Here is a 13,799-nt window from a genome sequence, read left to right as displayed (position 1 = left end):
CCTGTAAGCATCTTTCTGGCTGGCCCTTCCTTCCTCCTTCCTTCCCTCCAAGTGAGATTAACTCTCGCCTGCTGACCAGATGAGGAGAGTTTGTTGTTGGGTCAGCTGAGCCAGGACCTGCAGTCCCCTCATCAGGTGGTTCATTTCTCAGTCCAGCTAGTTTTCCTGTGTCTCTTCCATGTGCAGCGGAGGAGACAAATGGAGTCTCTGACCTAGCTTTGCTTGTCCTTGGGCAGAGAGGACAGTTTATTTATTTATTTATCTATTTATTTTGATTTAAAAAATTTTTTATTTTATTTATTTATTTTTGGCTGTGTTGGGTCTTCATTGCTGCACGCGGGCTTTCTCTTGTTGTGGCGAGCGGAGACTCCTCTTCGTTGCAGTGCGCGGGCTTCTCATTGTGGTGGCTTCTCTTGTAGAGCACGGGCTCTAGGTGCACGGACTTCAGAAGTTGTGGCGAGCGGGCTCTAGAGCACAGGCTCAGTAGTTGTGGCGCACGGGCTTAGTTGTTCCGCGGCCTGTGGGATCTTCCCGGACCAGGGATCAAACCTGTGTCCCCTGCATTGGCAGGCAGATTCTTATCCAGTGCGCCACCAGGGAAGCCTGAGAGGACAGTTTAGTAAGTAGTAATCACTCTAAAGGGCAGTGGGTGCTGTGATAAGGGAGGGGCAGGGCCTGTGGGAGGGCTGGGGTGGAGCTAGACAGATAAACGGGGGCAGAGTGAGTGCTGGCCCAGGTCCATCAGGGAAAGGAAAGCCTAGGCACAAGTTATGAAGAGTGTGATGGAAGAAAGGTTGGAGAGGTGTGTGGGGCCTGCCGAGCCAGGTCAGAGTGGGTGAACAGTGCCAAGTAAACTGGGGTGTCAGTAGTGGGGTTTTTTTTTATGGGTTTTCTTTTGAGGAGAATGTCTAGAGAAATGTCTGGGACCAAATTTGACATCATTGATGGTTTTAGGCAGAGGGAGGTCAGAGGCAGATTCTAATCAAGGATCGAAGTGGGTGAGGCTGTGGGGAGGCAGGGAGACCAGAACCACAGTTCGCATGAGAGATGATGCTGCCTGAGCTGGGGAGGAAGGCGGGGGTGTTGGGGATAGAATTGGATGCCTCGTATATGATTGAGGAGGTAGGCTTGGTGACTGGTTGGATTTCAGGCACATTATAGGAAGGAGCCATTTCTGAAGCAGGCAGATCCCGGGATCACCCCACTAGCTTTCTTGGGGCCAAGGTGAATCGGGACTACATCCATCAATTGACTGCCACTTGTACTGAATCTGGCCGAACACCTCAAACAAAGCAGGGGCAGCCCAGCAGCAAGGCCCAGGGTCAGTCACATGGTCTGTTGGGTCCCATAGCAGGGACACAGCCCCCTTAGTCTCTTGGAGGAGAAGGGCGTGTGTTCCTTCAGCTCTCCAGAGCCTTGGATTTGAACTGCAAGGTCTGCAGATTCCTTCTGGCTCTGTTGAGCAATATCCTCAGTGTGGCCTTGCCCGGGCTGTGCTGCATGATTGTTCTTAATTAACCTGCTTACGGTCTCTCATCTCAAGTTCTTTGCTGAACACCACATTGTTCAGTCATTAAAAAAATTTTTTAAAAAAGAACAAAACAAAAAAACCCTGTTAGTTTTCTTTTTTTCACTGTAAATCCATCTAGAACTTCTTCTAGCACTTCCCCCCACATGATAGTTTCTGCTTCACCCCCAACCCAAGTAACTTGAGAGGGAAGCCTGGGACTCTCCTACAAAAGAGGGAGCCAAGACAGAGGTTCACGTGGTAAATTAGTAATAATAGCGACCACCTTTAATGCAGGCCACTGAGTGCAAGGCACTAAGCCGAGTGTTTTGCATCTATTACATGAGAAGAGTCAAGGCCCCAGGCAAGGCAGAGTGTACAGACAAGGAAATGGTTTCAGAGAAGCAGGGTGAATGTCCTGGGTCGGCCAGAGCACATGGGCTTTGGAGCTGGCAGACCTGGTTTTGAATCTTAGCCTTCCTCCTCATGGCTGTGTCCTTGGGCAAGTTCCTGAACCTCTTCTAGCCTCCATTTGCTCATCTGCAAAATGGGGGCAAGTGTGGAGTTGTTGTGAGGATGCAATGAGAAAAGGTGTGGGAAGAAGTTAGGGAGGTGCCTGGCTTAGAGAAAGGCTCAGGAAAGGCTGGCTGCAGCTGGTTTGAGGGCAGGAGGCCTGTCTCACTCCAGCATCTGCCCTCTTAACCTGTTATTGGGGTTATCAGGCCCCTGACTACCTCTCCATGGCAGGGCCCTGAACAGTCCTACTTCCTCGTTTGCTTTTTCTAGATCATCAAGTTCTTAAGAACAGTTTATTAACTGCTAGAGCCCTCGTGGGACAGCTGAATTCCCATTTTCAGAGCCGAGCAACCACTTGTGGCTCAGGAAGTGAAACGCTGAGTGAGCTCTTTTAACTCGAAGCTCTAGGAAAACAGGAAAAGCCTATGTGTTGAAACTGAGCAAATCCTGCCCTTTTCCCTCAAACCTTAAGTCCCCAGGTTCCATCCCACGCTGCTTTGAGGGCTTTGGGTGAGGGTGGCTGAGGAGAGCTTTGCTTCCCTCGGCATGTTTTTAGCCATCTGGCTGAGCAGGACCTGGCAGCACACTTTTTGTCTCCCTCAGAACCTCTGTAGCTTCCATGGCTCCTCTCCCCTAAATCTGACGTGATCTCCAACCTTCCATCCTGGTAATTCAGAGTTGTTTCCCTTGCTGCCTGCCCACCCAGGGCCAGGGCCTGAAGCTGCCTTCAGCGGGCAGCACAGAGTGTCTTCCCTGCCTCCCTCCCATTCTTTTGGAAGTTGGGTACTGGGAATCGCCCCTTGGCAGAGTGGAAATGGATCACTCATGCTGCCTCCTTTTTTAGGGGAGATCTTCGAGCTGAAGGCAGAGCTGAACAGTGACAAGAAGGAGAAGAAGAAGGAGGCGGTGAAGAAAGTGATTGCGTCTATGACCGTGGGCAAAGACGTCAGGTGTGCAGGAGTAGGCCGGCTGGCAGCTGGAGGCAGCTGACAGAGGGAAGCTTTTGAGTTTGGGTCCAGTTCAATCTCTCCTTAAAGATATCCCTAGGGACCCATGTCTCCCCTGGTGTAGCTCCCTTCACAGATCTTTCCAAATAGAAGGTTTTGTTTGCAGAGGGGTCATGCGCTCAAATGTTGATGGGGTCAGGCAGTAATGGAGCAAATGAAGTGGGCTGGGCCGAAAAAGCAACAGGCAATGCAGTGGATGTGCTGTGAGCCCTGTCAGAAACTCCAGAGGATGCTGCCTGCTGGGGAAAATGACCCCAGTGGGACCAGGTCTTTTGGTTTTTAAAAAGAACAGGAAATCTGGATTTTTCATTTTAAATCTCCTTGTTTTAGATTGCCAGATGAGGGAATTCCCTGGCAGTCTAGTGGTTAAGACTTGGCGCTTTCACTGCTGTGGCCCGGGGTTCAATCCCTGGTCAGGGAACTAAGATCCCACAAGCCATGCGGTGTGGCAAAAAAAAAAAAAAAATTGCCAGATAATACTAAACAAACAAATAAACACTGTGCAAGTAAAACACACCTGCACGTTGGGCTTGTTAAATTTGTCGTCAGTTTGCAGCCTCTGGTGTGCATCTGTTGCCAGAGCAGACCACATGTAGAATTGTGGCCACTCCTTTGCTCATGCATCTCCCCAGCCTGGAACGTCCCTTCCCCTTGTCCATTTACACTGCTGCCTCCCTCATCATGCCGGCTGACTACCCTGAACACGCAGCATTTGCTGTGTTCCTGTCTCCTGGCACTAATTGTAGACTGTCCTCTTCTTATGTATACTTGTGCTTACCTGCCCACCACATTGTTGAGTCCCCAAGGACAGGAGCTGGGTTCTATGACAACTTAACACTTGCACAGTGTTTGAGAGTCAGCAAAACACTTTTAAATGTTTTCCTGGCAATTCCCATACTGTAGGTAAGGATATTTTTCCTTCCAAAGAAACCAGAAACATGACTGCCCCATGGTCACGTGGTTAATGGCGGAACTGGACTCATGCTCAGCCCTTCTGAAATCCAGACCCAGGGTGCTTTCCCCCATTCCCTCTCGTTTGGGCCCTTTTGGTGCCCAGTCCTGTGCCTCATAGGCCTGGGTGCTCACATGGAGCAGCTCCCCATCTGGATCCCTCAGCAGGAACCCACAGCTCCAGACTTCTCCATGGATTTCCCTGTCCCATTGCCATGCTCAGCAAGGGGCCTTCTGACAGCGCACAGTAGAAACAGTTCTGCAGAGAAACCTGCTGAGGACACAGCGGCAAAGGAATCAGGCGTCTGCTGGAAAACTGGGCCTCCTTCCAAGACAGATTCTTCCCAGGACAAAGCTGCTTTCCTTCAACTAGAACACCCCTGTCACAGAGGAGGCACCTCTGTCATCTCAAATGGGCTTGTTGTGCTGATGTAACGGGCCCAAAAGAGCAAGTCAGGCCTCTCAGCTCCCCCCCTTCCTGGTTTGTCGTCTTCCAAGGTGATGCATCAGCTTCAGCACTGACTGGACTCTCCTGCCTGTCGGGGCTCAGGAAATTCACTTTGACCTCTTAAGTCTGTGTTACTGGGTCCTTGCCCATAAAATCACGAAAATTGAGAAGGGAGGTGATAGATAATTCCAGAGACAGAAAATTGACCACTAACCATATTTCACATGTCAAGGGGCCTGTGACCCTGGGACTGTGGGGTACCATGTTGGGAAGGGTTCTGCCCAGTATAACAGCGGTCCTGAGCACGGGCTTTGGACTCAGACCTGGTGCCTTAGGCAATTGTTTGATATTTGTGAACCTCAGTATTGTCTTCCGTAAAGTGGGGGTAATCCACTGACTTCTCAGGGCTGTTAAACGAGATCATTATGTAAAGCCCCTAGCACCAAGCCTGGCGTGTAGCATGTGCTCTGTACACACGGGCTGGTTCTTAGTGGGTGCCTTGTAGTGACTGCAGCCCAGCCCACCCCTGCTCCCCTAAGCCCTCTGCAACCAGCAGCCCAATATAAGTGGCCATGTCAAGTATCAGAGAAGGAAAAACAATCGTTTTCATTTCTGTAGCACCTCCTAGATGTCAAGGACTAGATACCTTAAGTATGTTGTCTCTTTCAGTTATCACAAGGGCCCTGTGAAATGGGGTTTTGTTATATCTTTCTTGCAAATGAGGAAGCTGAAACTGGGGGTAAAAGAATTTTCCCAACTTGATTCAGCCAGCAAGAGGCAGAGCTGGGTTTGAGCCAGGTCAGATGGGCTCTAGAGCTTATGTTTGAACCCTGTGTAAAGAACAGAGGACTTTTTTGCTTTTAAAATCACCCTTTGGAATTCCATTTCTACCAACAGATGTTCACGGTAATGGAGCTGTTGCCCTGCCTTTTACTAAGAAGTCCTGTTATATTTTCCTTCCCTCCTTCCCACTCACCCTCCTCCCCAGCCCCCATTAGCTGCCTGAAAAGTCTTCCTCTTCTTTTTTTTCACCTTTCCCACATTGACGCTGCTTTGACCTTCCAGTGCCCTCTTCCCCGACGTGGTGAACTGTATGCAGACGGACAACCTGGAACTGAAGAAGCTGGTGTACCTGTACTTGATGAACTATGCCAAGAGTCAGCCTGACATGGCCATCATGGCCGTCAACACCTTTGTGAAGGTAAGTAGAAGCTTGGTGTGGGGCTGGGGTGCTCACTGCTCCATCTCCCCTCAGTCTCCCGGGGTGGGGCGCTACAGCCCTGGGTAGAAACACGGAGGATCCTTTCCAGGCCGTCTGACTCCCAGCCTGGGGGCCTCTTCCTCCAGCAGAGGGCTCCCGTTGTCTCCAGAAAATCTGATGCTACAGACCCTGCTAACTCATTCCATGTGAGGTGGCCCCAGGCCTTTTGATCCCCGTGTGCCCTGGGGTGAGCCATGGCCCTGTGTCATTTGCCAGCTCAGGATGCAGCATGTGTCTGAGGGCTTCCGTATTGCCCTTCTAGACTTCGCTCCTTTCTGCATGTTCTGTCCTCTAGATTGAGGAGAAACAGGGACTTGCGTTGTCAGCTCTGTGCCCCTTTAAAACCTTAGCTCCCCAGCCCTGTCGATGCTTAGATGTGGGCGAATGAGGGTTCTGTGGCCCAGTGGGAAGATTGAGGGTTGTGGTGCTAGGTGGACGTGGCTTGAATTGTGGCTCTGCTCTGTGACCGGGTGAGCTCCCAACCTTCCTGAGGGCCTCAGCTCCCTCACCTGTGACATGGGAACAGTATTGTGTGTCTGCTGTGAGGATCAGAGGGAACAGTGCAAAGCCTGGTATCTGGCAGATGCTACGTGCCCACACACGGCACTTACTTTTGGTGCTGTTGGCCGCAGTCGGTGGGATATCCCACAGCAGCTGTCTAATGTTGCTCAGCTCTTCCCCGCCCCCGGCCAATGGCTGGTTTCCCTCAGGACTGTGAGGACCCCAACCCCCTGATCCGGGCCCTGGCTGTGCGGACCATGGGCTGCATCCGCGTTGACAAGATCACAGAGTACCTGTGCGAGCCACTCCGGAAGTGCCTGAAGGACGAGGACCCATATGTGCGCAAGACGGCGGCCGTGTGCGTGGCCAAGCTCCACGACATCAATGCCCAGCTGGTAGAGGACCAGGGCTTCCTGGATACCCTTAAAGACCTCATCTCTGACTCTAACCCCATGGTAAGTCTCTGCCACCCACCCTGCCACCTCCACCACCTCCAGGGTTGCTTGGGAAGACCTCTGCTTGACCCTCCACCAGGCAGCCCCAGTTCTTGGAAGTCAGAGCCCTGCGGGGTGGGCTAGCTGTTTTCCTACCCGCAGTGGTTTGGGCGCCATCTTTGGAGTGAGCTAGACCTGGATTCCCTTCTCTGTACAGCCCTCTCTAAGGAGCTGTGTGACCTCAGGCATCCTGCCTAACCTTCCAGAGTCCTCTTTTCTTCATCAGTAAGATGGATCTAATTCTGCATGGCTGCCGGGGGTGTTGGGAGGCTTAAGCCATTAAGGTAATGTGCCTGGCATACAGTGGGTGTGCACCCAAGACTAGTACCCTCCTTCCCCTTCCAGTCACTGTCATTGTCACCGTCCTCTCACCAAGACTGTCAGAGAGCTCTGAATGTGAGGTACTTCTCCCTTTCCCCACTTCTTTGCAGGGTTGTAGAGAATCACCCTTGAAGTAGTGTAGCCTGGAGGACAGGGCACCAGAACACAGCTGGGAGGGGAGCTGGTCTCCTCACGGCTGGTGATGGCAGCAGTTTGGAGAACAGTTCAGTAGGGCCATGTTTAAAATGAAATGTACAACCCACCCGGCCCAGACGTCTCATTCTGTGTCTCTCTGAAACACTGATCACACGCGGGTGCCGAGTGGCCAGTACGGCGATGGCCGTGGGAGCACTGCTTGGTTACGGGAAAGTTGAAAACCACGCAGAACACACATAAAAACGGCTGCTCTGGTGGAACTGGGTTGCAGGCCCAGAGCTTCACCTGGCAACCCCTCTGTGCTCTAGCCCCTCCAGCCCCCGAGGGGCTCTGCAGGAGGAACCTTCTAGCTCTGAGAAGCACAGTTGTCAGCTCCCACAGTGAGCTGCTGTAACTGGTAGAGCGGTACTGCGTGTTAGGTAGCAGGGAGCGCTATTTTTTGCAGGAACTTGGAGCTAGAGCTTTCTTGTTTTGTGTTTTTCTTTATTGGCAGGTGCACTGACTTTAGTTTCAGCTTACAGAGGAGTCAGTAGGGTGCGTGCTTGGAGTGGGTCTCGGTGCTCCAGACCCTGCCCTTCAGGTCATACTCCTTTCAGGATGTTTGAGCTCTGACTGGCCAACATCATTAGCCTCACTGCCTCCCTGGCCTGAGAGCAGCGTCCCAGCCTCTGCCCCTTCCACCCTCTCAACCAGGTGGTGGCAAACGCAGTGGCTGCCCTCTCGGAGATCGCCGAGTCTCACCCCAGCAGCAACCTGCTTGACCTGAACCCGCAGTCCATTAACAAGCTACTGACGGCCCTGAACGAGTGCACCGAGTGGGGCCAGATCTTCATCCTGGACTGCCTGGCCAACTACACACCCAAGGACGACCGGGAGGCCCAGAGGTAAGAGGCTGCCCTTGCTTGCCGGCCTCACCGGGCCCCGGGGTGGGAGGCTCCAACCATGAGCTGGCCCCAGGCCTCCGGGGGACTTCTTTCCAGGCCTTGCCCCACAGACCATCCTCAGATACAGAGCCAGGTTGACAGTGGTGTTGCTTTGGGCAGTCAGCTCACTGCTCACTGAGGGCACAGAACAGAAGCCAGGGCCTGACCTGGGAGCTGACAGAGAGATCTAGGTCACTGCGGGCTGAGGAAAGAGGTGGACAGCATGAGAGCCACCACTCATTGAATTCTTACTGGGTGCCTGAGGCTCTGCTGGGTGCTTCCTACGCGTTAGATAATCTTTAAAGAAACTCTGTGAAGGCAGCGCCATCATTGTCCCCGTTTTACAGGTAGGGAAACTCTGGCTTAGGGAGGTGGAAGAAATCACCTAGGTCACCCAGCTGGGTCTCCCCTGACTCTTGGTCCTAACCAACATGGTATCCTGCCCCTTTTGAATGCCCTCACAACAGAAGGGAGTGAGTTGACATTCATCCAGTGTTTACTGACTGCCAGGCACTGTGCTCAGTGCTGTACATGCATTGTCTCATTTAAGCCCCCAGCAACCGTGTGAAGTTGGCATCATCATCTCCATTTTTTTAGATGAGGAAACTTGAGGCTCAGAGTGGTTTTAACCTGCTTGGGATTAGTTAGCAGGAAACAGAACCAGGAGCTAGGTCTTCCTCCTACAGAAGACATGCTATCTTGATAACTAAAAACAGGGTGTTTCCCCTTGCTTGTCTCTCCTATTTGTCCACCTCGGAATGGACCGCAGCATCTGTGAGCGGGTCACCCCCAGGCTCTCCCACGCCAACTCCGCTGTAGTGTTGTCTGCTGTGAAGGTGCTGATGAAGTTCATGGAGATGTTGTCCAAGGACCTGGACTACTACGGCACGCTGCTCAAGAAGCTGGCCCCGCCCCTGGTCACACTGCTGTCGGCCGAGCCGGAGCTGCAGTACGTGGCCCTGCGAAACATCAACCTCATCGTGCAGAAAAGGTACTGGGGCCACCACATGTGGGTAGTGTGTGCCCTGGGGGGGATCGCCTGCTGGGAACAGGGGCTCTGAAGGGAAACTGACCTGTCACCGTGCAGGATGTCTCAACAGCTTATCCCAGGGGTTCTGAGCCACCGGCATCTTTGTCCCACAGGGGACATTTGACAATGTCTGGAGACATTTTTGGTTGTCACAGTGGGGGCTGCTACTGGCATCTAGTGGGTGGAAGCCAGGGATGCTGTTCAACATCCTACAGTGCACAGGACAGCTCTGCCCCCCCATAGAACTATCCATACCAAAATGTCAGTAGTGCTGAGGTTGGGAAACCTTGGCTTAGCCTAACCAGGTAGCATGCCGGATAAAGGCTAGCGTGCACTTCTTAACCATGGAGAGTGGATGGTCCACAGTCCACACAGCCTTCCTGAAACAGGCTGTAAGATCGTGTATGTGTGCGCACGCTCATTTTTCCTGGGTAGGAGTCCATAGCTCTAGAGGCTGGAGGACTCCAAGACGAGGCGCCATGGATTTTGCATCAGCCTCGGGGCCGCTCAGAATGCTGAGCAGCCAGTTTCCATCCACCCAGTAGGAATGACCACAGTAGTGAGCCACTGCTCGAGGGAAGGCACCTGACACCCGGGGTGGGTTGGGCTAAAAAACAAGGACCGATCCAGTAAGGGTGCCGGGCAGCTCCGTGGAGTGGGGCCAGACTCTGCAGTTCTACTTCCAGCCTCTTTGGTCAGATGGCTGGATCAGCAACTAACTCAAAAGCAGAACAAGGGCCTCTTGTGGGCAGGGAGCATGTGTGGAAGACCACACATGCTCCCTGTCCTTATAGCTTCAGTCTGGTTCTTAGTACACACATGGGGGCCCAGAAAGATCAGTGGAATTCAGACATTTGTAAAGGTTTGGGAGGTAAATTGGGGCAAGCTTTCTGAGTGCCTGAACAAAGGGATGAGACTAGGGATTACAGTTGCAGTGTGGGGTTTAGTGAGGTGTCGTGACCTGTGGATCCCAATCAGCAGGAGGGGCTCCCTGTGCTATATTTAACAAGGCAAACCTCCTAAGAAGTTGACCCTGTTGCTGAGGCACCACCAGGTCCAGGCCCAACATGCTGTTGGGCAGCTTGTGCCGAGTCCTGATGGCAGAAATCACAGCTTCTGCCCCCCAGCTCAGGATCCTGCCTCGCTTTGCCAGAACCTCCCCGCAGCCTGCTCAGCAGCACTGAGGACCACCCTGGGCAGGGTCCCTCCTTTCTCTTTGCTGGGTCTTCTCACCTCTTCACCATCTGTCCTCATTCCTTTTTGTTCCTCCTCTCTTTTCTGGAAAGGGTGTGGGAGTAGGAGTCAGGTAGGGGTGGTGACTCTCATCTTGCTCTCGCCCTTATTAGCACTAGATGTGTGACCTAGGGCAGGCCCCTCCCCCCCCAGGTTTCCTCAGCTAAGAAAAATGAGGTGGGTGGTGCCGGTGAGGGAGGAGCAATGACACTGGCGACAGTTCCTGCCTAGCAAGTGCCTCCTCTGAGGCAGATATGGATCATGCTAGATGCTTTGCATCTACCTCTCACAACAGCCCTGTTATGTAGGTGTCTGTGTCGGGATCCCCAGGACCAGCCCCCCCACACACACACACTTAGAGATTCACTAGAAGGACTCACAGGAGACAGCATATAATTGTTTTCATAGCTGAGGTTTATCATCGACCTAGTAGGGCTGCACAGCTGGATCATGAGGGAGAAAGACAGGTGGAGTCTGGAGGAATCCTCGTACAGGCTTCCCATGGGGGGGTCACACAGAGAATGTTTCTCCCCCAGCGACAGTGCAGCAGCATGTGTGTAATGTTTCTGCCCAGGGATACCTGTTTGAGACTTAGCACCCTGGGTTTTTTTGGTGGGGACGAGTGATAAAGGCACCCTCTGCCTGACACCTACCAAAATTCCAGGCTCCTAGAAGGAAAGCAGGTGTTCAGCAAAAACCATGTTGTTTATACAAACAGTCAAGGCACAGTTAACCACCTTTATCATTTAGGGAACAGTGAGAGCACTCCCAAAAGGTGAATTCCCAGATGCCAGGCCTTTCTAAGACTGGCAACTCGGGCCTGCAAAGGTAATGCTTCCGACACAGAACGCTTCCTATTTCGTGAGTGAGGAAACGGGCCTGAGGTCACCAGCTAGGATTGGAACTGAGGCCTGACTCCCAAGCCTGTTGCCTGATGCCTGTGGCCTCTTGAATGTGAACTGTTTCTTGCTCATATTCCCTCTTCCCTTCCTGGAATGTGGTTGGACACACAGGGGCCGGTCAGAACTTTGGTTGGCAGGTCCTGTGCCCAGGAGCGTGCAGCCATGGAGGCGACTGCTTTCACGGATGTCAGTTTCCATGTCCGACCCCAGAAATGTCCCAGCAAATGTGGAAGGGTTTTCTCACAGGGCCTATGACTTGCTCTTTGCTCTTCGGGCAACCTTGCCCACCACCAGGCCTGAGATCCTGAAGCACGAGATGAAGGTGTTCTTTGTGAAGTACAATGACCCCATCTACGTGAAGCTGGAGAAGCTGGACATCATGATCCGCCTGGCCTCCCAGGCCAACATCGCCCAGGTCAGCAGAGGGTGGTGCCCAGCACACCGGGCTCTGTGAGCAAGCTCTCCACAAATGTTAACTGATATTTTTGTGATTAAAGAGTTTGTTCTCTCTGTTATTACTTCACATCCATTGAAGTGGTAGTTAGGTGGATATGTTAGCTAGATCAACCAAACTAAGGATTGTCCATCCCTGCCAACTAGTCCTTCCTGTTTTCCTCTTGGGGCACGTGACAGCTCTCTCCCTCCCTTGGAACTTCCACCTCGAACAGGAGGCAGAATCCCACCCTTCTAGGGGTATGTGCATACCCACAGCCCAGGGGTGTTCCAGGAGGTTGCCCTGCCAGATCCCCCCAACTGCATCTTTGTTTGGGCCACAGGTGTTGGCGGAGCTGAAAGAGTACGCAACAGAGGTGGATGTGGACTTTGTACGGAAGGCTGTGCGAGCCATTGGCCGTTGCGCCATCAAGGTGGAGGTGAGGCTCTGAGACTCTGTCCTTGGCGGGGGGAAGGAGGAAAGGAAAGGAAGCTGAAACCAGGAAACCAGTCTTATTCCAGCAGAATCTGCCAGCTGCTCATGGTCCAGGAAGGCCTGAGGGTCACAACTGGAGCCCCCAAGGCACCCACGGTACAGATTTGGTTAGGCTCCTTCTCATCTGTAATCTCCCTTGGGCCTCTGAGTTGCTGCAGATGAAATTAGCCCGTCATTGTCAGGGGTCTCCTGCAGCATTAGCTAAGACAGTGTGGCAGCCCAAGCTGGTGGTGGCCCTGGTAGACTTAGCTCTCACTTTGTGGAGCTTTGGGGCAGGGGCTCTGCCTGTTGGACGTTTTGGCAGGTATCATGATTCAACTGTCCATGTGCCCTTATCTTCAAATTCCCAAGGGTCATTCAGACCCCTGTGTCCTGGCACTTCGTCCCTCCCATTCTCTGCCTCTGGAGAGGTTCCTTGATCACTGATCTGACTCTCCTTAAATGGATCTCCTGGAGGCTAGGGGATCTGGGACAGCTGGTCACTTCAGCCCAGCCCCTTGAGACGTTTTCCGTTTGGCACCCGTGATGGCAGTCTGAGAAATCTCTCCCATAGAGCTTAGTGCAGCGTGATGGAGTAGAGGGGTGTGGGGAGGGCTGATCCAAGCAGAGACCTCCTAAATGTTTTTGGTCACGGGAGCCCTTTTTGTGGAACAAGTAGAAGTGAAGCCCTGCTCTCAGGGCTTGGCCTAGAAGAGCTCCAAAGACCCTCCCTGCTCTCAGAAGCTCTACTGGCCTTCTCCTCAGTCTAATTCTATCTCCCTGTGTCCCTGCCATCCCAGGACCATCATTTTGTGCGCATTCTCCCACCTGTTAACCTGCAGAGAGGGTTCTCCTGTTTTCCTGCTGTGAAAAGGAAGGCGGGCAAGGTGTGACTGAGCCCTTGACCAAGGCATGTTGGTCAGAGGTTCTGCTGGAAGTGGGTGCAAGGCCTTGCCCACACTCTCCTCTTCCCACACAGCAATCTGCCGAGCGCTGCGTGAGCACGCTGCTCGATCTCATCCAGACCAAGGTCAACTACGTGGTCCAGGAAGCCATCGTGGTCATCAAGGACATCTTCCGCAAGTACCCCAACAAGTACGTGGCTGCCCCCCTGCCCCATGAGGGTGTTGTGGCTCTGCCAGGGGCGGGCTGGTGGGGAGGGAAAGCAAGGAGGAGCCTCTCCCTCTTCCTTATTTTTCTGCCGCAAACAACATTCTGAAAAGAAACCCTTTATTTTTTTCTTATTTCTCCTGAGCCGCCCCTGCTCTGCTCCCCAGGCCCAAATAAGAACTAAAATATAAAGGATAAAACTCAAATCCTGTTACTCGCCAGCCTCTCGGGCTCTTGTGGGGCAGCTGCCCGTCTCTGTTGGCCCCTCCTGGGCCTCCCCTGGGTGGCCCGGGCTCCCTCAGTGCTCATGTGCTGGCCGTGCCCTGGTCTCCAGGTATGAGAGTGTGATCGCCACGCTGTGCGAGAACCTGGACTCTCTGGACGAGCCTGAGGCCCGGGCCGCCATGATCTGGATTGTGGGCGAGTACGCCGAGCGGATAGACAACGCGGATGAGCTGCTGGAGAGCTTCCTAGAGGGCTTCCATGACGAGAGCACCCAGGTGAGACGTTGGGTGGCCTACTTGGGCACCTG

At 53.1% G+C, this 13,799-nt stretch overlaps 1 protein-coding gene across 2 annotated transcripts in view; it reads left to right on the top strand.

The window, feature by feature from the left end:
* AP1B1 (adaptor related protein complex 1 subunit beta 1) overlaps positions 1-13,799 on the top strand; it is a 51,713-nt gene that overhangs the window by 19,848 nt on the left and 18,066 nt on the right. For both annotated transcript variants that reach the window (XM_061170469.1, XM_061170468.1), the window contains 9 exons: positions 2,868-2,973; positions 5,495-5,630; positions 6,401-6,646; positions 7,856-8,046; positions 8,855-9,076; positions 11,545-11,665; positions 12,027-12,122; positions 13,137-13,252; positions 13,602-13,767. In XM_061170469.1, the coding sequence (XP_061026452.1) occupies positions 2,951-2,973; positions 5,495-5,630; positions 6,401-6,646; positions 7,856-8,046; positions 8,855-9,076; positions 11,545-11,665; positions 12,027-12,122; positions 13,137-13,252; positions 13,602-13,767 (1,317 nt within the window). In that variant the 5' untranslated portion in view covers positions 2,868-2,950. The remainder of the gene's footprint in view (positions 1-2,867; positions 2,974-5,494; positions 5,631-6,400; positions 6,647-7,855; positions 8,047-8,854; positions 9,077-11,544; positions 11,666-12,026; positions 12,123-13,136; positions 13,253-13,601; positions 13,768-13,799) is intronic.

The sequence above is a fragment of the Eubalaena glacialis genome, chromosome 15, assembly GCF_028564815.1.
Source record: "Eubalaena glacialis isolate mEubGla1 chromosome 15, mEubGla1.1.hap2.+ XY, whole genome shotgun sequence".
Taxonomy (NCBI): domain Eukaryota; kingdom Metazoa; phylum Chordata; class Mammalia; order Artiodactyla; family Balaenidae; genus Eubalaena; species Eubalaena glacialis.
The sequence above is the reverse complement of the archived record's forward strand: the minus strand, read 5'-3'. Positions and strand labels throughout refer to the sequence as shown.